Source organism: Anopheles marshallii, chromosome 2 (assembly GCF_943734725.1).
Source record: "Anopheles marshallii chromosome 2, idAnoMarsDA_429_01, whole genome shotgun sequence".
NCBI lineage: Eukaryota > Metazoa > Arthropoda > Insecta > Diptera > Culicidae > Anopheles > Anopheles marshallii.
Genome location: NC_071326.1, coordinates 69,351,120 through 69,375,174, shown reverse-complemented (window position 1 = coordinate 69,375,174; position 24,055 = coordinate 69,351,120). Strand labels below are relative to the sequence as shown.

General features: G+C 45.8%; 1 protein-coding gene across 1 annotated transcript; it reads left to right on the top strand.

Annotated features, from left to right (window-relative positions):
- Positions 1–1,606: 1,606 nt before the first annotated feature.
- On the top strand, positions 1,607–23,449 carry LOC128719188 (uncharacterized). The gene is made up of 5 exons (XM_053812810.1): positions 1,607–1,727; positions 2,510–2,628; positions 13,043–13,576; positions 13,646–18,557; positions 18,651–23,449. Exons 1-5 carry the CDS (start codon positions 1,607–1,609, stop codon positions 23,447–23,449), a joined length of 10,485 nt encoding a protein of 3,494 aa, XP_053668785.1.
- The last annotated feature ends 606 nt before the right edge of the window (positions 23,450–24,055 follow it).

Here is a 24,055-nt window from a genome sequence, read left to right as displayed (position 1 = left end):
ATTTGAAAGGTGTACAACGTGGCTATAATCATTTGTTTTCTTTTTATTTGCTGCCCATGTTTCGGAGTGGGACATACATGCACAGCTACATTTGAGATCTTACAATTTTAATTGAATAAAATCCAAACTAATTCTAAAATTTTAAACATCTTAACCATTTCATTGAATGTAAAATTGAAAACGATTGTAGTTGATACGACTGTCAAATTACACAGATGTCCGTTGGATTGGCCAGTGTGATCTCTCTTGTCTGCCTCATTCCAAGTTTTCGTTTCGTTTTCCAAGGATGTTTGCTGTTGTTATTCATTCGCACTTGGCACATCAAGCCGAAGGACGGGTGGTACGGATTTGTTGTGCGATTTCGCTCCAGAAATTCTTTATTTCCGATAGCCGCAGTGAATAATGGCAAACGCAGTGCTTTCGTGAAGTGCCGTACCGTAGTCGTCTCTCTCGGAAAAGTTTGACGATGTAAAGCAATATTTAACCCTTTTATTTCCCGCCATTTTTGCAAAGCGCTTATCACATTCGGTCAATCTTTGTGAGTGTTTTGTGTTGCGTTCCAGTGAAACTCTCGTACAACCGTAAAACGTTGATAAAGCGCCCTGCGAGAAGGGTCTTTCTGTTCGCATTCGAAGTTAGCAACGATTGTCCATCTTGTCCCTTGCGTACGAAACTTCCCGCTACTCGTCAATAGAAGCATTCTTTTGTTTCCAGAGCAAATCAAGCCGTGATTGTCAGGGAAAGGCGAAGGATGTTGCAGATGGGCCAAAGATAGCAAATGGCGAATTTAAGGTGGCAGTGGCAAAACATCATTATTACACCCGTGGTGAACCATCTGCCGCTCGGTCTGCCGACGACACTTTGAAGGCGAGTTTAGAGAACACATTCGTAATACGTGTGCCGTAAACACACGGAAGCTATTATGTGTGAATGATTGTGTGCGTATATGTGTCGCTTCTGGGGTTAATGCGTGTGTGTGATGAGAGGTTGACTGTTGGCCGGCTTTCCATCAGCTTGCCGTTGTATTTGGCAACATATTCGCGAGATGAGTAGAACAACACCGCCAACCGAACATAGCAAGCGGGGTGAAAAGTACGTAAATATAAAATGGCGCGCAATAAAGTTTTGTGCGTGCTGCTTACCGTGTGGGAAAGTGTCGAAGGATTCGGCTTTCCTCTCTGTTGTAAACAATCTATCCTTAATATAAAAAGTGGCATTTACTATAGTGAGTGTTTTGGATAAATAACAAACCTCGAAAGTATACGAATCGAATGTGACGCGTTGTTATGTGAATGATGTTATTATTGTGAATGTAGTATACAAAATTAGCTCAACCTCAACCATTAGGGTGAATTATTTCCATTTTTGTTTTACAGAATTAAAAGTACAAATGAATGTGTGTTGGTGATGCGTGAAGAGTACCAGAAAAGTATAGAGTTAATCGCGTAAGACAAACATACCTGGCATTCGGTCCTCGTCGTTACGTGTCCACAAGTAGCGAGTCATTGTTGTTGGTCCGAGATGTGAATGTTTCCGGTATATTTGCTTTAAACCGACCCGGGAACGCCCTGGGTCGCGGAGATATTTCTGCTGCTACGGCAGAGGAATGGTCTCACCTTCGAAGGCCAAACTTTCCAGGATCGCCGGTCAACAGCAGCAGCAGGAAGAGCAGGAAGAGCAACAGCAACAGCAACAGCTTCCATCTCAGGCATCCCAAAGGAAATCGAGTAAGTTTGCGAAGAAATGGCAACAGCGCGAAAAAGAAAATCCCATCGAGACACCGTAGTTTGGATTACGTATTCATCTCAGGAACAGGTTTTTTCCTCGATAGATGTTGAAGTAGAGCGCCATAGATAGAGCGTTGTTTACTTTTGACCGCTTCTTCTAATTGGCATTCCTGTCAAATGCGGCTATTGCTAGGTGTCATTGCCCTGGACTGATCGTTGTTTTTTAAGTGGATATCTCGTAAAAATGTTTGCCTATTTCATTGAAACAAAACATTCAACCATGCTGTCTCTCTGGTAGAATAAAAAAATGATGCAGATTATACCATGAAATGGCTGAGACGTATGACAAAAGAACCACAAGATGATTGTGATGATGATGATGATGATGATGATGACGACCACGTCCACGACTGCTTACCATTGATTTGACAGATGCAGCTGTCGCTATGGTAGCTGCCGTAGTGTGCGTCTCGTCGCTCACACTTGCAGAGGGTTCGTCAATGGTTTTATTTTGTTTTAATTTTTGAATAGTAAGTTTTATTTTTTTAATCAGTGTTGTTTTTTACATTTGAAACATTTATATTACGAATGAAATTATACCTTGATTTGCTAAACATTTTATCCCACATTTACTGGTAGTTGCAAAGAAAATAACAATCCACTTTTGGTTTTATTACTGTACGATTGCGTTATGCTTATTCGCACGTGAAATTATTTTAAATATACACTACAATTCATTTAGTATTGCATTTCATTTTATTTACTTTGCTTCCACTCCACAGAAAATAAAGTGCAGTTGGTGAAGGGCCCGAAACCGTTAGTGTACCATCGGTTCTATCTAGACATAGAGCAGCATCAGGTCGCGACTAAAATCGAAACAACAATCAAACAGCTCGGCGGTGTGAGTATTGAGATACACATGACATATTTTATTTTCCTGAACTAATTTAGTACATTCGTCGTACGCAGGACTGACTATCCTGCTACAGGCAGAACTAAAGGAAAAAAGCCAGAAATGGTGGTTGACCTGTACATGTTGTCCTGGAGAATATTTTTTAAAATATTCTATTCCAGTTTATTGATAGTATTTTTTGTTATGATCTTAAATTCATGCAGGGTTTACGCATTTTGTTCTGATCGGCATTCAATTTAATGCTGCTAGCGTAGTTTTTTGTTTTAGATGTGAGCAGCAGATTTTTCATTTTGCTAAAAAGCAAAAATAATGTAGCCTTATCTATAAATTACCTCATTAGTCATTGCGAAAATGGTCATTTAATTGCGCTCGGTAGAGTTCAATCCAAATCCAATAGTTGATCTAATTCGTATTATGGTTGTCCTTTGCTTAGATTCGGGCTGACGGTCAATTACCGTAAAAGCACCATATTTTAGTGAGTCCTTTTTTTTAAAATGACTTAAACCAGGTTATGTTATCATTGATTAAAATTGAAAAACAAACGTCGTTTTTTACAAAAACATTAATTATTTCATCAGGAAGTTCGTTATACATGTCAACCCTGTATTGTATTCACTTGCACAAAAGTCTTGCCTCGCACCAATACATTAATAGAATGAAAATTTTAACCGGCAAAGTGTGAGCTAGGGATTTAGAAAGAAAGAGATAGAGTAGATGAGACAGTGATGATAACTTCGAAGTGAGTAGAGAAGGGAAAGATGCAAAGAGCTGTTTCTATTTTCATTCTATGAGTAATGTAATGTACGTGTGTGTAAAATACACTATATTATAAGAAGAAGGTTTATCCTTGTTTTAAAATTTTGAATGATAAAAGGGAAATCCAAAACCATACAAAAATCACAGGTTGAAAATTGTCACTTTGTCGCAACAAAATGTATGTCACTGGAAAAAGAAATAACAAATCAACACTATGCAACGTAGCTATCTCGCTCTTTCATAGCACGCATCAGTACATGATTGTTTTTATTTTATTGTTTCGCTAAATAAGGTGTTGTTGTGTCTCATAATGTCCTTAAATTCGACACAAAACGCAAACTGTGTGGTGTAAATGGATCATTCAAATATTGTCGCATTAAACGAAAGGCAGCCCGTTTTCACTTCACTTTATTGCGGCCATCTTTGTTCGTTTATTTCACCCCTGTCGGTTTTGTTGCTGCTGCTGCTCTTTTGCACAAGTGCTGCCTTTCCTTCACTGAAGGTTTCTGAAGGTTTCATTCGCATTGCTGCTCTGCCATTGCGCAAACGTATGAATGAGAAAGAGAATGAGAGAAGGAGTGCGAGATTGTGTGCGTGCGTAGTAAAACGCTCCTTCTTTCACTCTTCGCTCACGGGAATTTGTTTCATTACTCAGGCGAAAAAGAGATGAAACGAGTATTAGAGAGAGAGAGAAGAGAGAGAGAGCGAGCAAGCGTTTTACGTCCGGCATTTGGGCTCAATCAAGTCAGCTCACTGTTTCATTGATATTGTTGCATTTGAGTGGTTCGGTCGCAAAAGAACGTAGCGCTCGGCGGACGCGTCACTGAGCCTATGTGTGTGTGCGTGTCGCGGTGGGTCAACGCATCGTGTTGCGGTGACGCTTCTGTGTGTATGTGTGTGTTCCAAAAAAAGGTGTTAATATAAAAAGGGAATAAATGGGAAACAAATAGAAAACTAAAGCAATGCGAAACGTTACTCTATGTTCACGCGTGGATGTGTGTGTGTGCCCGTCAGTGCAGTGTGAAGAATAAAAATATATAAACCGTGCTAATTAGAGGTTAGTTTGGGTTTTTTTTATATTGTATCAAGCATCTTTTTTTTGTCCCTTGGGTTTGTTTCCCTATGATTTTTGTTGCTAAAAGTTCAAATTCCGTTATGAGTCCAGTTTCTTCTCACAAGTGAGGTTATATACATGTGTGTGTATGAGTGAATACGTGCATTGTTCCTCATTACACACCATTCTCGTAAGCGTTCTGCTGTTACACCGTGTGCGCGATCGATCGTGTTCGTCAGTGTGTGTTGATGCTGGTGCGTCTGACAAATTGTGGTTTTGTGAGTGTGTGTGTGTGTGTGTTGTATGGCGGTATGTTGTTTGCGGGCTGTCCATAGCTGCTGCTGCTGCTGGGGTTTGCCTGCGTTTCCCAACTCTGCTATCCGATGGTGGTGGATTGTCAAGCACCGTTTTGGGATATGGAATGCGCGTGTGTGTGTGTGTGGGGTGATGATTGGGGCTTGTTTCTTTTCCGTATTTGCGGCTGCATATGTCCATCGTTCGACGGTTGAATTGCTGTGCGAACGTGCATTGCGTGTTGCGCTCCGGCTCCTAATTCTCCCTACCTCGAATCGGCCGATGCTCGCTCAAGAACCTGCGGGACTGAGCTGATATTCGCCATTTTCTCGAACCGATGACGATGACGCCCCCCCCCCCCCCCCTCCGCCGTCCCTACGTTCCATTTTCCGCCCCTGTTATGAATCGCTCCGTGCAGAGTTTGTTGCTCGTGTGTTCGGAATCGAAACCGGGTGAACTCCCGTAATGGAACGAATGGTGTAGCTCGAAACGGAGAGAGAGAGGACACATCAGACGCATAGCTTGTACGACAGATCGTAAAACAGTCAAACCCGTACTCCAATAATGACCTTTAACAGCAAGGCCGACTGTGGAGAATGTTTCTTCGCAGGCTAAAAATTCATTACCCCTGCATCTATCAAGTAGCTCATGCTGTAGTTTGAAGTTATGTGAGCGAAAAACAGCTACAGAAAACAGGCAACATTAAGCTGTACTGAAACGGATGCAATTTTCCTTTAACCGTAACCTGTCAAACACTTATTTGCAACTTTTGCAGTCAAACAGTGTGCAACTAAGGCAGCGCTCTACGTACGATCTAACAAGGCATGCGGCACAAATAAACCCAATCACATAGGGGTGCTACATCACGGTGCCGTGGGGGTTTGTTAGCGGCTCAGTAAGCACAAACGTACCCAGAAGGTATATTGCTGACGTAAATGTCTTAACGGACCATCCGGCATAGGTTCTGAGGCTTGAGGAGTTGCTAGTCCGTAGGCGCTTCGACGAATCCGGCAGTTCCCTGGGTGTGGTGCCTCCTGCATACGAGCAGGCTTCTCTGGCAAGGAAGTGGGTTCTCTATCAAGATTCTCTCCTCCAACAATCCAAAAGAAAGAGGTATTTCATTAGCTTACATCGATCATGGCAGACAAACAAGTCATCGAACAAGACAATCTGTGTGTGGGATGTCTGATTCCTACTTGCACACTGACAGAACCGCAAGCTTAGAGAGGCATGCAGTTTTGGGAAATGCTTCAACCATACTGTGTAAACGCAGCAATTACGAGCTATCATTGGCAAACACCTAAACAACGCTATCTTGGAGAAATATATTGGTGAGAAATAACGATTGGAAACTCGGAACGTAGGATTATAAAACACGCTATGATTCTGTGGGTCATCTCACGATGGTTTTGTTATATACGTAATCCGCCAGGACAAAGTCGAGGGTTACTTTGATTTTGTTCTGCTAGTTGAATACGATTGTTGAGAGTGTGACAGTTCTACGCGATTGTGCCGTCGAACAAAGTCGTGCTTGTTTGGTTGCTGTCAGAGCGCTGCCTAATCTTAGTAGGTCTAAATACGATGTAAACAATACATGTTTCTTAGCGCAACTGACATTTCCTTTAACCCAAAGTGGTGGCAGTTTGGTAAAAGTACAAGTCTGCTACTCTTTTTACAGCTCCGTGAAAGTAACTGATAATAGGAAATTGCTGTCAATTATCATCACTTTAAACTACCAAACATTACTCCACTATCAGTTAAAGAAAGGCAGTGAATGTAAGCTATTACGAAACGAGTAGTGTGCGGTTTAGACGAACAACGAAATAATGAAACTACAGTGCAATATTGTTCCAATTCCTCCCAGGAGGTAGCCAAACGTTTTGGGAAAGGGCGTTTTCTTCTGTAAGCGTACAAAAATGGCGCTTTTCACCCACAGTTTTCGCCCGTTTTAAGGCAACTACAAAAAAAACATCCGAGCTCACAGGCATCCGTACAGTATAAGCTTCTCTTGCGATTCCGCATGCCGTGTGTATGCCTCTGCGAGCGAGCGTGTGTGGTGTGCGTTGAATCGGCATCAAAACGCGCACACCACGACCGGCGGGGATGGCTTCTTTTTTTGCAACCGTTTGGAAGCAAAAACAAAACATACAACGCAAAGCAACCCAACTGCTGTAAGCAAGATACGGCGGAAAATGGAGCTTGATAGCTCAACGAAACACCGTGTATGGGAGTGTGTTTTTTTGCTTCATAAAAAGTGTGCGTGTATGTGTTGCGAATAGAAACAACAATGAAATACGTGAGAGAGTCATAAGAAACAGTGCGAGAATAGAGCGCGTGAGCGAAAGAGACAGTGAGTAGAAAAAAATCCCATCTCATGTACGGTGGAACGTTGGCCGATGTGAACGTGTGTTAGTAAAGTGAAATCATGTTGCTGTGTTGGAGATTGTCAATGATGTGTGTTTTTCATCTTCCCTCTCTTTCTTTCGACGTTGGTGGTTTATGTGTGTGCTGCTTTTTTTCTCTCTGTAGTACACGTACACCCACATTCACACACAACCACATAGGATATTTTATGCGATGCGTGGTGGGCAACATAGTTATGCTTTAGATGAGATATGAAATATGTTTCGTTCGATAATGGCGAGATGGTTTCTGTTGGATACGTGTGTGGGTGTGTATGTGCGCTTGATGATGCACAAATGTTTTGTCTCTTGCGGATGCGAAACGGAAGACAATCAATCGATATCGAAATGAGGTCAATTTTGCAATTTCAATTGTATTTCGATGTACGGGTTTTTGCTTTCTGGTGCCATTCACCTACAGGAAACGAAATGATTTCATGCCAGCAAAAAGTAATTTAGTTTTTTTTTGTTTGCTTCTCACTCTTGTGAGGTGAAACAAAGAAACTCTAGCAATCGTGCAGTGTGTTGTGCTTGCCTTTTTCCAAGCTAATCATTTTCCCTTCAGTTTCTTGCAGTGCCGCACACGTGTGTGTATGCACCCCTCTCGTTCGGTTGACAGGGTGGTGGTGGGGCGCCACGTATACTAGTGTGAGTAAGTTGTGGCTTTTAAATGTTGCTTTGTACAAACCCCCCGTTTATCTTTACGGCGCTTGCTTACGTTGTATAACATTGTGTGTCGATTGTACGACATTACCTTCGCTCTGTGTAACGTGTTTCGGGCAAATGGAAAGAAAGTATGTCCACTTTTCTTGCCCTTTTTACCTATGTTACGCGCTGTAGGCAAAGCGAAACGGGTAACCACCGAGAAAAACGCGCCGTTCTTTACGCGACAACACGGGTAGCGATTGAAAGGAAAAAGAAACGTAATGTATATGTGTGGATGGTAATTAAAAACAAGAAAAAAAAACAAATGTTTGCCCCATCTCTGTGTCTCGAAATTCTTGTCGTTCGCCTGTTTGATATGGGAAATATGGTTTTGTATGGCTTTTGTGTTAAAACAACTTAGCACCAACTTCGATATTTTGCATAGTTTTATTTTGGTTATTATTTATACTCAATTTTATTGTAATCAGCTTTAAAATTCGTTTCCCTTTTTCATCAAAAAAATAATGTGCTTAATATTAAATATTAAAAACAATCGGATCGTGCTTGCGTACGCACGTGCGTGTGTTTGTGTGTGTAAAAGTGTCAAAACTCTATTTGGCACATGAAGAAATGACAGTTCGTCTCAGGTTTTGTTGATACTAGAGCACAGTTCGTTTGCAACAGGGTGAGAAGTGAAACATTGCCACCCTCCTCAACAGCCTTGGTTACTTGTAGTAGTGAGCAGTGCCGTTGTTTACCAAGTTTTGTTGTTATTTTGGTTGTGCAATTGTGGTTGACTACAGCTTCATACAATTGTATTTTAACTATTTTTCTCCATATTTTCTCTAAGATATTTTTTTTAATTAATTAATTACGAAACGGATTGAAGGGGAAAAAAACTTTTTTTTCGTTCCTTTTACATGGTTCCAACACATCCTGAGCGACGTTTTGAATTTCATTTTTTTTTTTAATGTTTTCCCCATTTATGTTGCAATCCATTCTCTATGTTATCCGTTGTCGTTAGCAACGATAGTTATGACAACTGTTGCACAGATGGAGGGTGCATATAGCAACAATGTGTTCTACGCTGTTAGTTGAACAACAGCAATGCGCTGTTAGTTTATAATAATAATAATTTATTTGAGTGGTAAACAACTTCTCTATCCACCTATGACGAGATACAACTTTTTTTTTCATTAAAACATGAAATATACAAGTGACGTAAGATTCTCTGCAGCTTCAAAAGGTCCCTGAATAAATATATGGACAGCGAAGAGTCATTCGAATCATGAGTTGACTCGCAAAAAGATTCAAGGAACTGTCGTAAATTCTTTAAAAATGTATCTGAAGATTCATCGAATTTCAAGTAATATGTCTGACGGTACATATTTAATATTTTCGTGTTTTAACTTCATCCATAAAATATTTCATTTGTATGAATTGATTCTACAATTTCATCATGAAGATTCAGAGTCTGTTTCAACATTTCTTTAGATTTACGAATTTGAATTAAATACATCCAGCAAAGGTATAGAGGTAACGAACATATGAACCTTGACACCGACGGGCATTGGAGCGCTTTTGCTTCTGCAGTAAACACATTTTAATAAAGCAGTTGCTTCTTTTTTTTTTAGCCCGAGCAACTAAAAAAGGTCGGATTTGGACGAGTCTCGATCAAGAAAATGAAGAAGAAAAGTTGAAGCAATCTTCCCGGAACAGACAGACGGTGCTTGTATATAGCTGTGCAATGCAAATACAGTACCACACACACCGTACGTTTCATGTCGCACCACAACCATACTGACCTCCCCGGAACATACGCACGGCATAGGAATATTGGTAGCCAGATTCCCGAGTTCGCTCACACGCAATAGCCAGGCGCTTCCTACTGCTATATGCATGCCTGGGCCGAAGATGCTGCTTCAGGCGTGGTTTATAAACGGGAGAAGACGTTGCGTTGTAGGGTGTCCATTTCTCAAGAATGCCCCCAACCGTCAAACCATGCATCAAGCGCACACTAACATTACACACATACACGAACGCGCGTTGCGGTGGAGTTGAAGATGTGTGTGCTACCTCCAATAATGTATGAAGTAAGGAGAGCCACACACCACTAGCCGTTCGGTTGTACAGACGTTGAAAGCAAATTGCTCCTTACATTAGCGGCGACCGTTCACGACGACCATGCGCCCTTGTGTTTCGTATTATCAAACGCAAACCGCGCGCAGAGCAAAGCAAGGCATTTTAATGCTATGGTACGAAAACTCAGCTACGGCGTCAGTACTCGGTGTGTATAGCAGGCCCCGAGTGTAAGGCAAAATCACCATTTTGTGTCCAAATGCAGCCACCTAAACGACACGCTTGCTGAAGGTTCTCCTATAGTTTTCTTAGCCCCACTTCGAAATGGGCGCACGCCCGTTGGTTTGCTGACTCAGCACTCACTCACCAGTGCTACTTTAATGTTCTTTCTCACCTCAAATGGTTGATGGCCTTTTCGCGGCTGCCGCTTCGTCGTTCCCTTGTGTTGTGGCTCGAGGTTGTATGAACCCCCTTCTTTCCAGTGTGCGCGAGACCGACTAGGTTGTTAGTGGTAAGACAAACAAAAACGTCAAAACGCGTTTTATTCACTGCCTGACAGAAAAGACTGCGTCCCCGGGCACCCTTCGTTTCTTCGCCTGCTTGTTGATTATTTTGATTCCCCTACTGTGTGCGGTCGCTCTCGCCTACATGTGCTGCCATCTAGGGGATGAAAGGGGAAGCTTTTATGTTCAATATATCAACGTGTATCGAAAGGGTTTATTATTACCTGTACTGCGAAGATAACTAGTATTGTTGTGCTGCTATAGTTGAATAGAGAAGGTAACGCAAAACGTGGCATTGATTATTTGTATCGTCATGGCCCCGCTAGATGTGTTTGTTCGTTCGTACGAAGGGTTCTGTATCGGTTGCGAATTGTCAATGTGCAACATGGATCTCTAATCGTTTAGTGCGCCGCGCTGTGTTGCTCCAATCGTGTAAATGATGCTTATGTGGTGACAGTTGTTGTGCAAGTATAATTGCCTGCAATCACTTTGGGCACCGTGTCTGTATAGAAATAAACTCTGTACGTAGAGCCATCCCCCCACAGCCAACTTCTTACTCTGTAGTACATTTAATGTGCAGCCAACGATTGCATAGCAGGCAGTGGAAAACGAGACACATTAACACACGTTCACCACCACATATTGCTGGGGGGGTAACGTTCAAAACCGCGCCATCATACAGTGCTGTTGAAGCAATAGCAGGGCAGCCTCAGCTTGGCAAACGCAGCAACTCAGCTCAGCTCAGCTCAGCAAGTAAAACCGAACAAAATCAAACATGGCTGCGCTTGCTGCCCCACACACGCATTGGGTTTGGCTTGCAAAAGAGAGAAAAATAAAAGCGGAACATGATTCAACTCCATTTTGTGTGGTTCTGTGGCTGACGGCAACGCGCGGTTCCGCAACTAAGTGAAGAATGAATGGAGGAGTATGTTTCTTTAAGCGAATGATTGTTTTTTTGTATGAATATGTGGTTGGAATTGTGAGATGAGAGCATATTTTTGAATGTTGAATCTCTCTCATTGAACAGTTTGTTTACGTGGAACAAAAGAGAGGGATAGAGTGAAAAGAGAGAGAGAGGAAGTGCGTAAACTTGAGAATGTAGATGTGTGGTATGCTTTTCTTGGAACAGTTTTCTGCAGTTTGTAGTCAAATGTCGTTTTTAAAGTTTCTATACAATAGAATCCTACAAATGACAGAACCATGACAGACCATAATGAATGGAATAAAACTAAAACCATCAGCAGAAACACTCCCAGCAGCGTCAGATCGTATTACGCGTATACAAACACACTCACGCCAAACCCCCATCGTGTCAATGTGTTAGTGGCAGCATAATGTTTTTTTAACACCTCAATAGAAAATGTAACAAACTTTTTTGTTTACATCCTCAGTTAGGTGACCGGTATGTGCGCTTGTGCACTTGTGTACCTGTAAACTTAGTGCAAATACTAAGTGCTGCAAATTAGGAAGCAAATTAAAGAAACGAAACGTTGCACAGGAAAAAATGGGGGAGTTTCTGCTCTATACGCAAGTTACGTGATTTGAAATCTTCTCGCCATATATGCTCTTTGCGCATTACTGGCCCACCTCACGAGGCGGATACACAATAACAGCAGTAAAAGAGCGAAATGGTAGAAACGTTTTTCTCTCGTATTTACTCTGCACGAAAACAGTGCCTAGGGTCGGTGTGTGCGTGTAGTTGTGAACGCAGCACCAGTTCAATGGTCTTCACACTATTCAGATTTCCAATCAAATCCGCAGTATAAACATAACCAAGGAGGTTTGATAAGTGAAAGATCTTGCTGCTGTTTCCATACGAAAACGTGTCTGTCAGTAGTTGAAAGTCGTCCTTTTTCTTTTCACTTTTTCGTCAATGTTCTTCCCCAAGTATAAAACAAGTCTTTCCTTTTTCTATACATCCAAATTGTGTTCTCAAAAGCAGTACTCTCTTTTTTATCGTTTATTTTTTCTCGGCCTGCAATTCGTGACGGTAGACATTCGATACCCTAGTGCACATCGATCGATTTCTCTCGCTATCGACTTTTCCCCGTACGAGACATACAATACACAGCGAAAAGCGTTTTGTGAACATCGAAATTGGTCTGCCTGGTACTGTTTGTGCCAGTTTTCGCATGGTGAATGTTTGTGCAATAGGTTTAGTGAAAACGTGTCTACACCGACACTGTTTTGAGTTGAAAAAAATCAACGATCGGAGTTGCCGGGGAGCTGGCGAAAGAACACACCAACACGCACGAGAAAACCAACCTTTTGCTTTTGACAGTGTGATTCACATAAATGTTTTAAATAGTGTCGTTTGGATCACAGCATGCCGAGCAAAAACAGCAAGAGAAAGATACTGATAGAGAGAAAATATTCGAAAAATAGAAATGAAGAGAGAAAATCCTAAATGTCACGAGAACAGAAAAGGTCCTCTGTTCAGTGACGAACTCACATTATCATACTACTTATGTCGTGTCACGAAATCTTTTATATTACGTTTCTAACCCATAATATTTTGTTCGATTTGGAATTGTATGGGTACGTAGGGGAGAGCAAGTATATGAACCTATGTGGTTGCTGGGATGGGGTTCGAATGTTTATTGAAGGAGATGCCTAATGTCACTTTAAGACTAACTTTGTATTTTTGTTTATTTTCTTCTATCCCACAGTCGATAGAATTCTTTCTCAATAAGGATATCACACACTTCATAACTGACAAGTTACAACAAGGCGAACCACTTTCGAATACAGTCGTTGCTGGTGAAACTGGTGAGCGGAAAGAACACCTACCATCAGGTGCATCTCCATCATCTGGCGTTACCGGTTCCACTGAAAAGCCGTCCTCGGCGCGCCGATTTCCGTCGGTTCCATCACCGGTCATCGGTACACCGTTATTGCAGCAACCGCGCCATCCACAACAACATCAATCGTCACAGCGCAATTCGCGTCAACTTCTTCATTTGACGCACCAGCAGCAAACCCACGGTCAATATGTAAATGACTACGAATCGGCGACCAGTCGTACATCGTCACCATGTCCACCACCGATAACATCATCAACCACAGCAGCCGTACCTTCCTCTGCATCGGGAGCATGCATCACTACCAGCAGAGGTGCAGCATCCGGACAGAAGCAGCAGCAGGTAGTGCTGGGGTCAGGATCTGTCTCCAGCACTTCGACGTCGGTAGGGTTTGATGGAAAGGTATGTGTAAATATACTACGGCAGGTGTTTATGGAAGAAATTTTGTAACATTTTCCACTATCTTTGTAGGGTAAACCGATCCACCTATCGTCCAACAGTCTGCCGACAGCAGCAGTACCACGCAGCCGTGCAGATGCTATGCTACAGCGTGTACGTCAACAGCAACAGCAACAAACTATTCAGTACAGTCAACAGCCAACCTACAATTTGCTACACTCGTCGCCACTAAATCCCACCACCTCGGGTCCAACGTACGGTTCGACGCCGACAAAAGTCAGTACGCCGTCACCGTTTCAACAGTCCTCGCATCATAAACAAGCGCCAAGTCCAAGCTACAGCCCGGCAGGTGCTGGCGTAGGCAATCTAGGTGCCGTAGTGCGAACGGGTGCAGCACCACGTCAAAACAGCCCTGTACAGCTGGTTCGATCATGGGGCGGCACACTTATCTGGAGTGCGGAGTATGCGCTTAAATTTCTCCGCAAAGTGCTCAGTTCCCTACCGAATGAGAACGGTACAAAACGTTCCAAAAGCGGTGCAGGAAGTACGGATGATACAGCGACGACAAGTGGACGACATCATCGCCACCATCGGCATCATCATGGGTCGTCCGCGACGCGAACACCGCAGCACGTTCATCATCTGCGCGGACCGTTCATAAAGATCGAGAGCCTCTCGGCACCGTGCAACTATCGACCGGTTTACAAAGAGTTTAAACGGTGGCCCGTGTTGCTGCGGAACGAGCAAGAACTCGCCGGTAAAAAGAGTCCATTCGCCGACGCTAACGAACCGACGGAGCGGAGGCAACTGGATGAGCAAGCTACCGGCAGGAAAGGTGCAGGGCTTGAGGTGGTGACTGTAGAGGGTACGAGTACAACTAGGATGACGAGAAAGCTTTCCAGTACCGTCACCAACAACACCACAGCTGCACGAACCGGCAGTATAACGACGGCGAAAAACGGTGAAACGGTGGCGAAAAAACGACCCTTGGAGAAGCGGCCAGCGGCACCACCGAGAGACTGTGGCTATTGCGAGATTTGTCGCATCGAGTACGATTCACTGGCCGCGCACGTACAATCGGAAAGCCATCAGACGTTCGTGCGGAACGACGACAACTTTGCCTCGCTCGATCGGTTACTGGATTCTTTCGGAGGGGGTGGAGGTGGTGGCGACGATACGACGCTTAGGCAAGCGGAAGGTTATGACACTGAGGATAGTGCTGTTGCTGTTGAGGCTTTTTTCCAACAGCTGCAAAACACAACCCGCATTAAACGGGAGGTTCATGAGGAGCTGTTTGAAAGAAGGCGAGTAAGTTGCAATAAACTGAAAGCAGTAGGCGACGGCAAGCAGGAAAGGCAGGAGCGGGACGAGAAGGAACAGGAAGGACAGCAGAGGAAAGCATCATCAACAACGGTGACGGTGGCGGTGACGACGACGACGACGGCCGCCGCTGACGAACTGATCGAAAGACAAAACACGCCGATCGGAGATACAATTACAACGGAAGCAGCAGCAGCAGAAGTGAAACAAGAACAATCGCTAAAGCATTCAACACCACAAAAGGAACAAGAAAACAACACTGCAAAGGAGCAAAACGAACGGTTGCTGCAATGTACCCAGCAGGGTAAACGGGCTAAAGTGAAAAGAAAGATTGATGCTGATCATAGTGAGCAGCGGTGCGAAAGACTTGACAGTAATTTGCAGAAACACTCAAAGCCAACCGGTTCGGGCGGTGAGGGTACCGGTGGCGAGAAGGAAAGTTCCGATTGTGGTGATAATACGGAAGAGCTTATCAAATTTGCGCTCAAATCGGTGATAGCGACGTTCGACTGCAGTGACAGTGAGTTTTTGGAAGACGTAGAACGCACTCTGGGCCATTCGGTCCGGTTCGATGATAGTAGTGTGGAGTGTACAGCTAGTAGTGTGAAGGGACAGCAGCAGGTGGATAAGTGTGCCCACTCTAGCAAACTTGGTGAAAGTGATAGCAATAAGCGTGCTGCCAATAGTAGTAGTATTAATTTAACAAGTCGTGATAGTAGTAGCACACAACCACAGGGTCAAAGAACGACCCGAACCAGAGTGTGCAAACGAAAAACGGAGGTCGTGGGCACTGTAGTACCTCGCGGTGAACGCCGGAGTAGTCGTATATCGTTATCGCCCGCAGTGGTCCCCGCACCGTCAGCATTCCGGGAAGTGACAGGGACATTGGAATATTTGACAGAGGCAAGCAGTAAAGGAATGTTTGGGCGGCGGTCAGCAATTCATCATCATCCACATAATCAACTGAATCATCATAACCATCAGAAGCACAAATCAACCCTAAGCGCACTATTGCTCAAACAGCAACAGGAACGTGATCAGCAGCAGCACCAGCATCAGCTAGGGCTGCTTCAGCAAACGCATCAACCGCAGTCTGCCGTAAGTACTCACGAGTGGGACGTAGAACACAACGCGACAACTAGCGGTACCAACGATCATGCTGCCGGGATGAAAGTACTAACCGATTTTCGAAAGCAGCGAGCAGACGACGAGTTGGTCCCGGATAAATCGGTTTTGGTAGTTGGGTCGGCCGCTGAGACAACGGTAGTATCACCGGCCCCTGCTACAATCGTGCACGAAAAGCTGGGTATTTTAGAATCAGCAACCGTAAAACCTACCACCGGCGGGGGTAATCGACGGAAGCGTAATCCACGGTCGGAACAGCAAGAGGACGCAATGGGCTTGAAAGCATCAACGATTGCGATGAACAAACATCACCATCATCATACGCATGTAGCGCATCTGAACGATGGTGGTGGTGGGGCGACCGGTGGCGGTACCAAAACGCGTCATGCAACAGAGCTGGCTGCCACATTGCTCGAGTGTGACGGGTTGGATCCGAAGAACACGAAACGGATCAGCTTAGGCTTGCGACAGAATCCTAAACGGGCAAATCTGAACGAAGACTTTACTAGCCTGCTCGACGAAACGTTAGAGCGATCGAAAACTTCCAACTCCTCGTCGTCGGGACGACGCACGGCACAGTCCCGGATACGCGGCCAAACGAAGGGGAAGGAACAGACGGTCACGAAGCCACCGAGCGCTGGTAGTAAGGGGGACGATGAAAACCCGAACCGTGGCTGTGAGGAAGAAAAGAAAGATCGGAAGGGAGAAATGCTAGAGCTGGAACGGCTTACGACTGTGGCGGGAGTTGCGACGAGTACTAAGCGTGCCCTCAATAAGAAGGCGGCTGCTCTCGAGGACATTAAGGTGCGCGGTATACGATGGAGGGCCCCAAGCCCGACGACGAGACCACCTGTGAAATCTCCTCTGCTGTACAAGGTGATCGATCACCAAGCCGGAGAAGAGCCAATCTCAACGAGCGATGGACTGAACGAACGCATACCGATGTCATCGTCCCGAACAGCAACAACGACGGGCGTGCATGCATCACGCAAAGAATCGTCGACTGCTGGCAATGATGGTACCAACACACTGTCCACTAGCAATCAGTTACGATCACCCAAATCTTCGACCGCTGGAAAAGTATCTGGAGGTTTGCCCGGTAAAAAGAATGGACTGATCGTGAAGATTCGGCGGGTGCGCCAGTCCGAGCTAAGTCTGTTGAATGATGAGGCAGAAAATTTTATGTTTCCCCGCAAGGATGACAGCAGCTCGGACGAGGACACGGATGATGATCGTCAAACGTCATCGGAAGGATTTCAAGCAGCCGGGGTTGGTAACAACAACTACTCGATGGATATAGCAAGCAGTAGCGAAGGGGACAGAGGAGCGCCGACGATAAAGAGGGAAGAAGACAGACACTCGGAAGAGGAACAACACGCCTCGCTCAGTGATGAGAGGCAACAAGAAAATGCCGGAACCACCGGTGTTATCGTTGGTAGTAGAAAGCGTAAGAAAGCTACCGCTGCTACTGCCGCCAGAGCCATCTCACTGGACGGTAGTGATCATCTGTCGTCTCCAACGTCCCGGACATCGCCGTTAAAATCTAATGCCTCATCATCTATTGGACCGGTTTTAAAGCGTGCTCGGCTCGAACCAAACGCACGCCGGAAAGGACAACAAACAGCCGATTATGACAAGGGTCAAGATCCAGCCGGTAGCAGGATGCGATTTCCAGAGGCCCCCATCCAGCCAAGCACCACAGTAGCCGTAACGAAAGCGACTGTATCTTCTACCGATCGGTTACGGCGCCGCCGTAGCCTATCGAGCGCATCGGAAGATAAAGGTCACGAAAAGAAACATGATGATGGAGACGAAGCAAAAGCTTCGGATGACGATGCAGAAGATGAAGGGGAAGGGGAGAAGGTGAAAGTGGAGGAACGCAAGGGAAAACGAAGGAAAGGTGGCGTACGCGGACGTCGGGTACAGAGAAAAATTGATCGGGAGGAAGATACGGTCCCAGACAGCAGTACCACGTTATCGTCGCAACCGATTCTTTGTATTAGTTGCGTCGCCCGATCGAACCGTGGACGTGGTCGTGGAGGCGTCGCTGGTCGTCGGGGGCGCCGTGGTGTGCGCGGTGGTGGTGTCGGACGCGGAGGAAGGCGAGCAAATCGCTTGAAACCCGGTGCGGCATGCACGTGCCATTTGTTGGACGCTTCGCGAATGCCACCGCCTTCCAGCAGACGGCGCAACCACGAGTCTGTTGAACGTGCCGGCACACCCGTCTCTCAGCGGAGCACTGGAACACGCGCGTCAAAAACGAAAACCACTCCACCGAACGCAGCAGTTCCTTCATCGTCATTAGCAGCAGCATCATCATCCATTATGGGCAGCAACAGTCTATGTGGAAGCTACATCAAGGGCAAGGAGGATGGGATGGGGGCAGTATTTAAGTGGATAAACTTTCGCAAGCGCTGCGAAGAGATCGAACCGTATCGGTTCGCGTTCGAGCGTGTACCCTCGCTGGAACCGTGGTACGAAACGTTCCAGCGGCAAGACGACGGTACGGAAAAGGTATACGAATATTTTGGCAGCACTGGTAAGTTTCCCCAATCGACTTTCAAAAGTTTTTATTTTTTGTTGTGAAATGTACTTAATGGTGTTCTCCCTGCATCATTCCGTATCATTGCAGGCTATCGGAAACTACCGTACGAGATGGGTCCGTTGCCGGCTCTTGGTCAGAATTGTTGCATACTCAACTACAAGGTTATCGCCAGCCGTAAATCGAATCGAACTGCATCACTGCAATCTTCTTCATCGGCATCAATGGAGCCTGCATCTCCGAGCAGTAGTAAGAACAAAGCGGGATCACGGTTAAATTCGTCCGAGGTGCAACACTTTGCTAGCAGTGGGAGTGCATCGTATTCTGCTTGTGCTGGTAATGAGCCAGACTCGAAAAAATCCTCACCCTCCTCATCATTATCCTCGTTGCCATTGAAAAAACGTAAGCTACTGCTGCAGGATGCGGCTGGCAGCTCGAGCACGTCGCACAAAACCGACGCCAACACGGGCAGCGTCGAGGGAGGAGGAAGCCACAGTAGCCGAATAGCGCGGCTAATTGCTGGTGGAAGCGAACGACCACGAAAATCGCCCCGCGAACACGCTTCAACACTGGCGATACTAAGTCTGCTTCAGCAGCAGCAACACCGCAAGCGGGCGGGAACTATTAAGATACTTACCAGTCCAAAGAAAGCCACCACAGCGACGGCAACACAAACGACAACCCTTCACGACCAGCTCTTGCATCAGGACGCTGACAGTAATGGAGAGGAGTTGAGCCGTTCCTGTTCGCGTGCGAGTGATCGTGGAAGTTCGCGTGCAGGTTCGTCTAATGGGGGCATCAAGTTCGAACGACCCCTCTTTCCGGACAGCAGCTATGTAAACAGTCGAACCTTGTGCCAAGAGTTGGATGCATTCCTATCGGACGAACTGAAACGTGTCGCAGGTGAAGAAACCCGTTCCCCATTAGAAGGAATTGTGAAAAAGGAACTATCGGAATGTTTAGAAGCGGACGATGAGCGTGAGCTTCTAGCTGATGGCACATTGGTACAAAACAAAACCGAAGATCCGACACTCGAACATCTAGCGGGAGAAATGCCAGAGTTGGATGAAGAATTGCTTCCTCCACCGTCGGTCGTGCAAGAAGGTATCGCAATCGAACGCGACGGATTGTCGGTAAGCAAGCGAGATTTGCTCGACGTGCTGCAAACCGTCGGCACGGAACCACCACTTAGTTTAAAGCTCGTCCAGCGGTGTGAGTCGGTGGTGAAAAAGATCGTTCAGTATGATCGTAAGGAGCGATCGATGTTGGCTAGTGGATCGGGTTCGGGACTTGCCATTTCATCCGCTTCACCGGTTATCGGTCTGCAGCTGTTTGATAGTGGTTCGAGCTTGGTCGCGTGTGGACCCGGCAGCGGTGTCGGAAGTGTCGGTGGATCTTTTCTAAAAAAGCGCATCAACCGAACCGGTTGGCCAACGAACAAACGCAAAATTGGTACGCGTACTAGACAACAATCGAGGTTTATGTTGCCAACGCTATCGACAGCGAAGAAGTCTATGTCGAGAGAGTCGGTAAAAAAGGAAGAACCGGAAGAAGGAGAGGAAGAAGAATCGAAGGATGGCAATGATGTATCACGGCAGTGTGTATTGAAAAAACACGAGGATGATGAAGAAACCGACGATGAGGAAGATGATGATGAGGAAGATGACGAGGAGGATGGCGGTGAAGTCGTTGTTGCCGGAAGGGATGTTGCCGAGGACGATGAAGAGGATGATGCAGATACGATAGTGGAGGAGCAAGTAGAAGTAAGTCCTGCTAGGTGTACACCCAGAAAGGACGTTGTGCAAGCAACAATCAACGAAAAGACTGACTGTATTCGTCGAAAACAACAGGATAGCAAAGCAGAACAAGAAACTGTGGCTAATCGCTCGGAACCGAAATCGATAGAACGAAGAAGACGGAAACGTTCATTTGGGAAGCAGCAAAACAAACATCATACCAGCAAAGGATCGTGCATAGAGCTGGCGGACGATGATGAAAAGAAGAACGAAGTAAACGCAGCAGTGGATGCGTCAAAACTAGACTCACTAGAAAATTTGCGCGAGAAAAGCAGCGAAAAAGAGCGTAATACAATTGCCTATGATTCGATGCCCACGCTCCGAGCTGCCCTTATGAGGGACAACAGTCAACTGCAGCGCAATATGGCATCGTCGATGCTGTTACCATCGTCGCCTTCAAAATCTTCCTTAATTGCTCCCTTCAGCGCTGAGCTACCGGAACGCGGATCGTTACGAAAATCGTCGACCGGTTCAATCCCTGGAAGTTCGAATCGTGGTACCGTGCCACATACGGCAGGCCGAGGAACACCGGCTGTGGGTTGTGAAAGCTTATTGTGTCCGGCGTCTAGCCCTGGTTCCGGTTCTGGTTCCGCTCCGGTGCTGGGTGCCAACTGCTGCAAGTACGTAACGAAGACCACCACCACTATGACGCGAGTTAATTACGATGGAGGTGGGAATGTCACGTCCAGTGGATTACCCGCGATGAAGCTAAAACATTCCCGTGACGACGTTATCACCAACAACGAGGAAGAAGAACAGCAACTCGCACACCGGGAAGACAATCGGCAAAAGCAATCCTGCACCGCGAATCGTTATCGTGGCACAACCAGCAGCAGTACGGCGATTGGATCTGCTGCACTGACGACAACGCACGATAGTGATGATAAGGAGTGTGACTCGATCAGCTCTCGAAGCATTTTCGTCAGCGATGACTGTGATACAACTTCGTCCTCGACCGCCATAAATCCGCCAGACGATCGACCGCCCTCAACCGGTGAATTGCCATCCGTTTCCACTGGTCATTCAAACCATCTGCACCACAGTGAACCAGGTGCCGTCCCTTCACATTCATCTGATGTTACTTCCTCTTCTTCTTTGCTAATAAATCAACGGTTGGCGCCCGCTGCACGAGTGCAACGAAAGGAAAGTTCGGAAAATGAAGAATTGCTTGAAAACAAAGTAGAGCCAACGCACATAGAACGACCGTCGGAACAATATCTGTCCGTAGACAAACCAACCAAAAGTCCCCGCACACCGAGTGAAAGAATACGCAACAAAATGGTCAGAAATCGGCGCGTTGCAATACGGATGGAATTGGCAAATTCTGCTGCTAGCAAGAAGCAAGATGCAACGAAAAACCATGACGTACAAACAAAAACCGTACCGTCGTCGAAGCGACGGAAATCTTCCTCCTTGGGGCCGCCACTTCCACCACCCACAGTGATGCCACTTTCTCCCCCGCTAACAACTTCGACGTCCTCTTCATCGTCTTCATCGTACGGTGCAGACGAGAAGGCGCCTTTATCGCCTTTGGGCGTAGTTTCATCGGTACGGCGAAAAACGCTTATAGACGATAGCGTCATCGGGGAGGAAGAACTGTTACAGGAGGAACAAAGTTTGCAACATTCTTCCGGTGCCAACAATGGTAAGGACATGGAGCTCCAAAACAATGCTGGGATTGTTCTTACGCCTTCCAAAATAAAAACACGCTCATCAACGTTTGGGCACTCACCTGCGAAACGTACCTACGGCGGAGCGAAATTGTCATCGAAGAAGCTTCCGTTTGTAAGTTTGGTTAAAACGACTTATGTACCGGCAGGTGTGATCGAGAATGTACCCACGCTAGTGAATGGTACCAAAAGTCTCAGTAAGAAAGATGGCAACAAACGAAACCGGCGAACGAAGTCGGCGGAGAAAAAAACCAGTAATAAATCGTCACCATCGATGAAAAAGGTGCTCAAGAAGAGACAGGAACCAAAGCAAAACATTACGATGGCGAAGAAGAAACAAATCAAAGCTAGTGCCGGCGGTGTCGTTGGTAAGAGAAATAAAAAGGTATCAGCAAGACCGAAACAGATCACGGCGCGGAAAAAGCACAACAAACCCATTGAAGATGCTGCAACTAGTGGTCATTTTAACAACAACACTGATGGTGCCCTCATAAATGACGGACTTGCAAAAGAGGAAGAGGACGATCCCTTGAGTACTTTTCAGCGGGATAACTCGTCCGAACGGCAGAACCACCATACTAACGAGGAGCGTAATCATCGGCAACATCATCACACGACACCCCGGGTTGACAATCTAATGGAGGAACATTTGCTGGAGGATGAGGAAGACGAAGAGGAAATGTTGGAGAGAAATGAAGGGGGCGAAAATGAGGCTGGGGAGGATTTGGATGGAGTCGATGAGGAAGAGCATTACGAATTGCTCGAATTGATGGAGGTCGAGGAGCAAGCAGAAGAAGAGGAGGAACTGGGCGATGAAGCGGAAGAAGAAGAGGAGGAACTACATCAGGTTGGAGTGGAGGAGGAAGAAGACGCTTTTCTGACGGGTGAAGATGAAGCAGCCGAGCAGGAGCAAAAGCGGCAGGATGACGAGGAACGAAAGCTCATCATGGCCGATCATGACTATAGCGATCAGCACGTTGACCCTGCGTTAGCGGATGCTGAGTTTGTTGAGGTGGAAGAGCTAGAAGAGGACGATCTCGAGAGTGATGACGATGAAGACATCGATGAAGGAGAACCGGAGGAAGTGGAGGAGGAAGAAATGGAACAAGACGAAACAGAAGAGCATGATGAAGAGGAGGATGACGATGATGATGACGACGATAGCAACACGTTAACGCAAGATCACCCATGTCGAGTAGCACCTACAGCGCTGAGTTTTGGTAAGCAGCAACGTGTAAAATTAACATTTGCTTCCTCCTCTGGTGCTTCTGGCACGTTGGCGATAGCATCGGCGACGCCGACTACGGTAGCGGCCAGTACCAGCGCAACGGCGACGAAAACCTTCACCCCCACATCCTCCCCGACCAAGTACAGCCCGCGGAAGTTGAGGAAACCTCGTGGCCGGTGGTATCGCGAACGATGAGTACGAAACGGTAGCAGTGTTCCGAACGGCTGGAAGTATCGCCCCCTGCTTGTGTAAGATATTGAACAAACGAAGGCAACCAGAACCTTAGATGGCCATAGTTTCCATTAGCACTGCAAGGGACACAGGGAAAAGTTCCTAGAGAATTGTGGTCGGTATTCAGAAGTTAGGTGGCTGCTCTCTAGTCCCCCGTGGTGGACACTACTGGATGTTGTTGTGCTATGTGCTACGTTGATTTTAGTTTGTCTTTAAAAAGAAAACAGATGAAAGATTCTCAACTTTTTGTTCATCCCATGAAATGATAAGCCATTTTTGTTCATTAATCGTTATTCTGTTTAAAGTGAAATAGAAATTTACATTTAATTGATTCACAGCCGAGCTTGTAGTCCTTTTCACCGTATCTGTTCGTCATTTTGTTTTATACTATTTTTCTTATCGTGGAATCTGTGCGGTCGCATTCAATTAGTGTAAATGTGTTTTTTTTAAGTTCGTTAGGTTTTAGCATGTAGTATCGTTTCAGTAGATAAGGATCTTCTCTGGCCGGATCGTTGCTTTATGCAGCAACCACAAAAACACGTACGCATTCAGTAGGAACATAAAAACAAA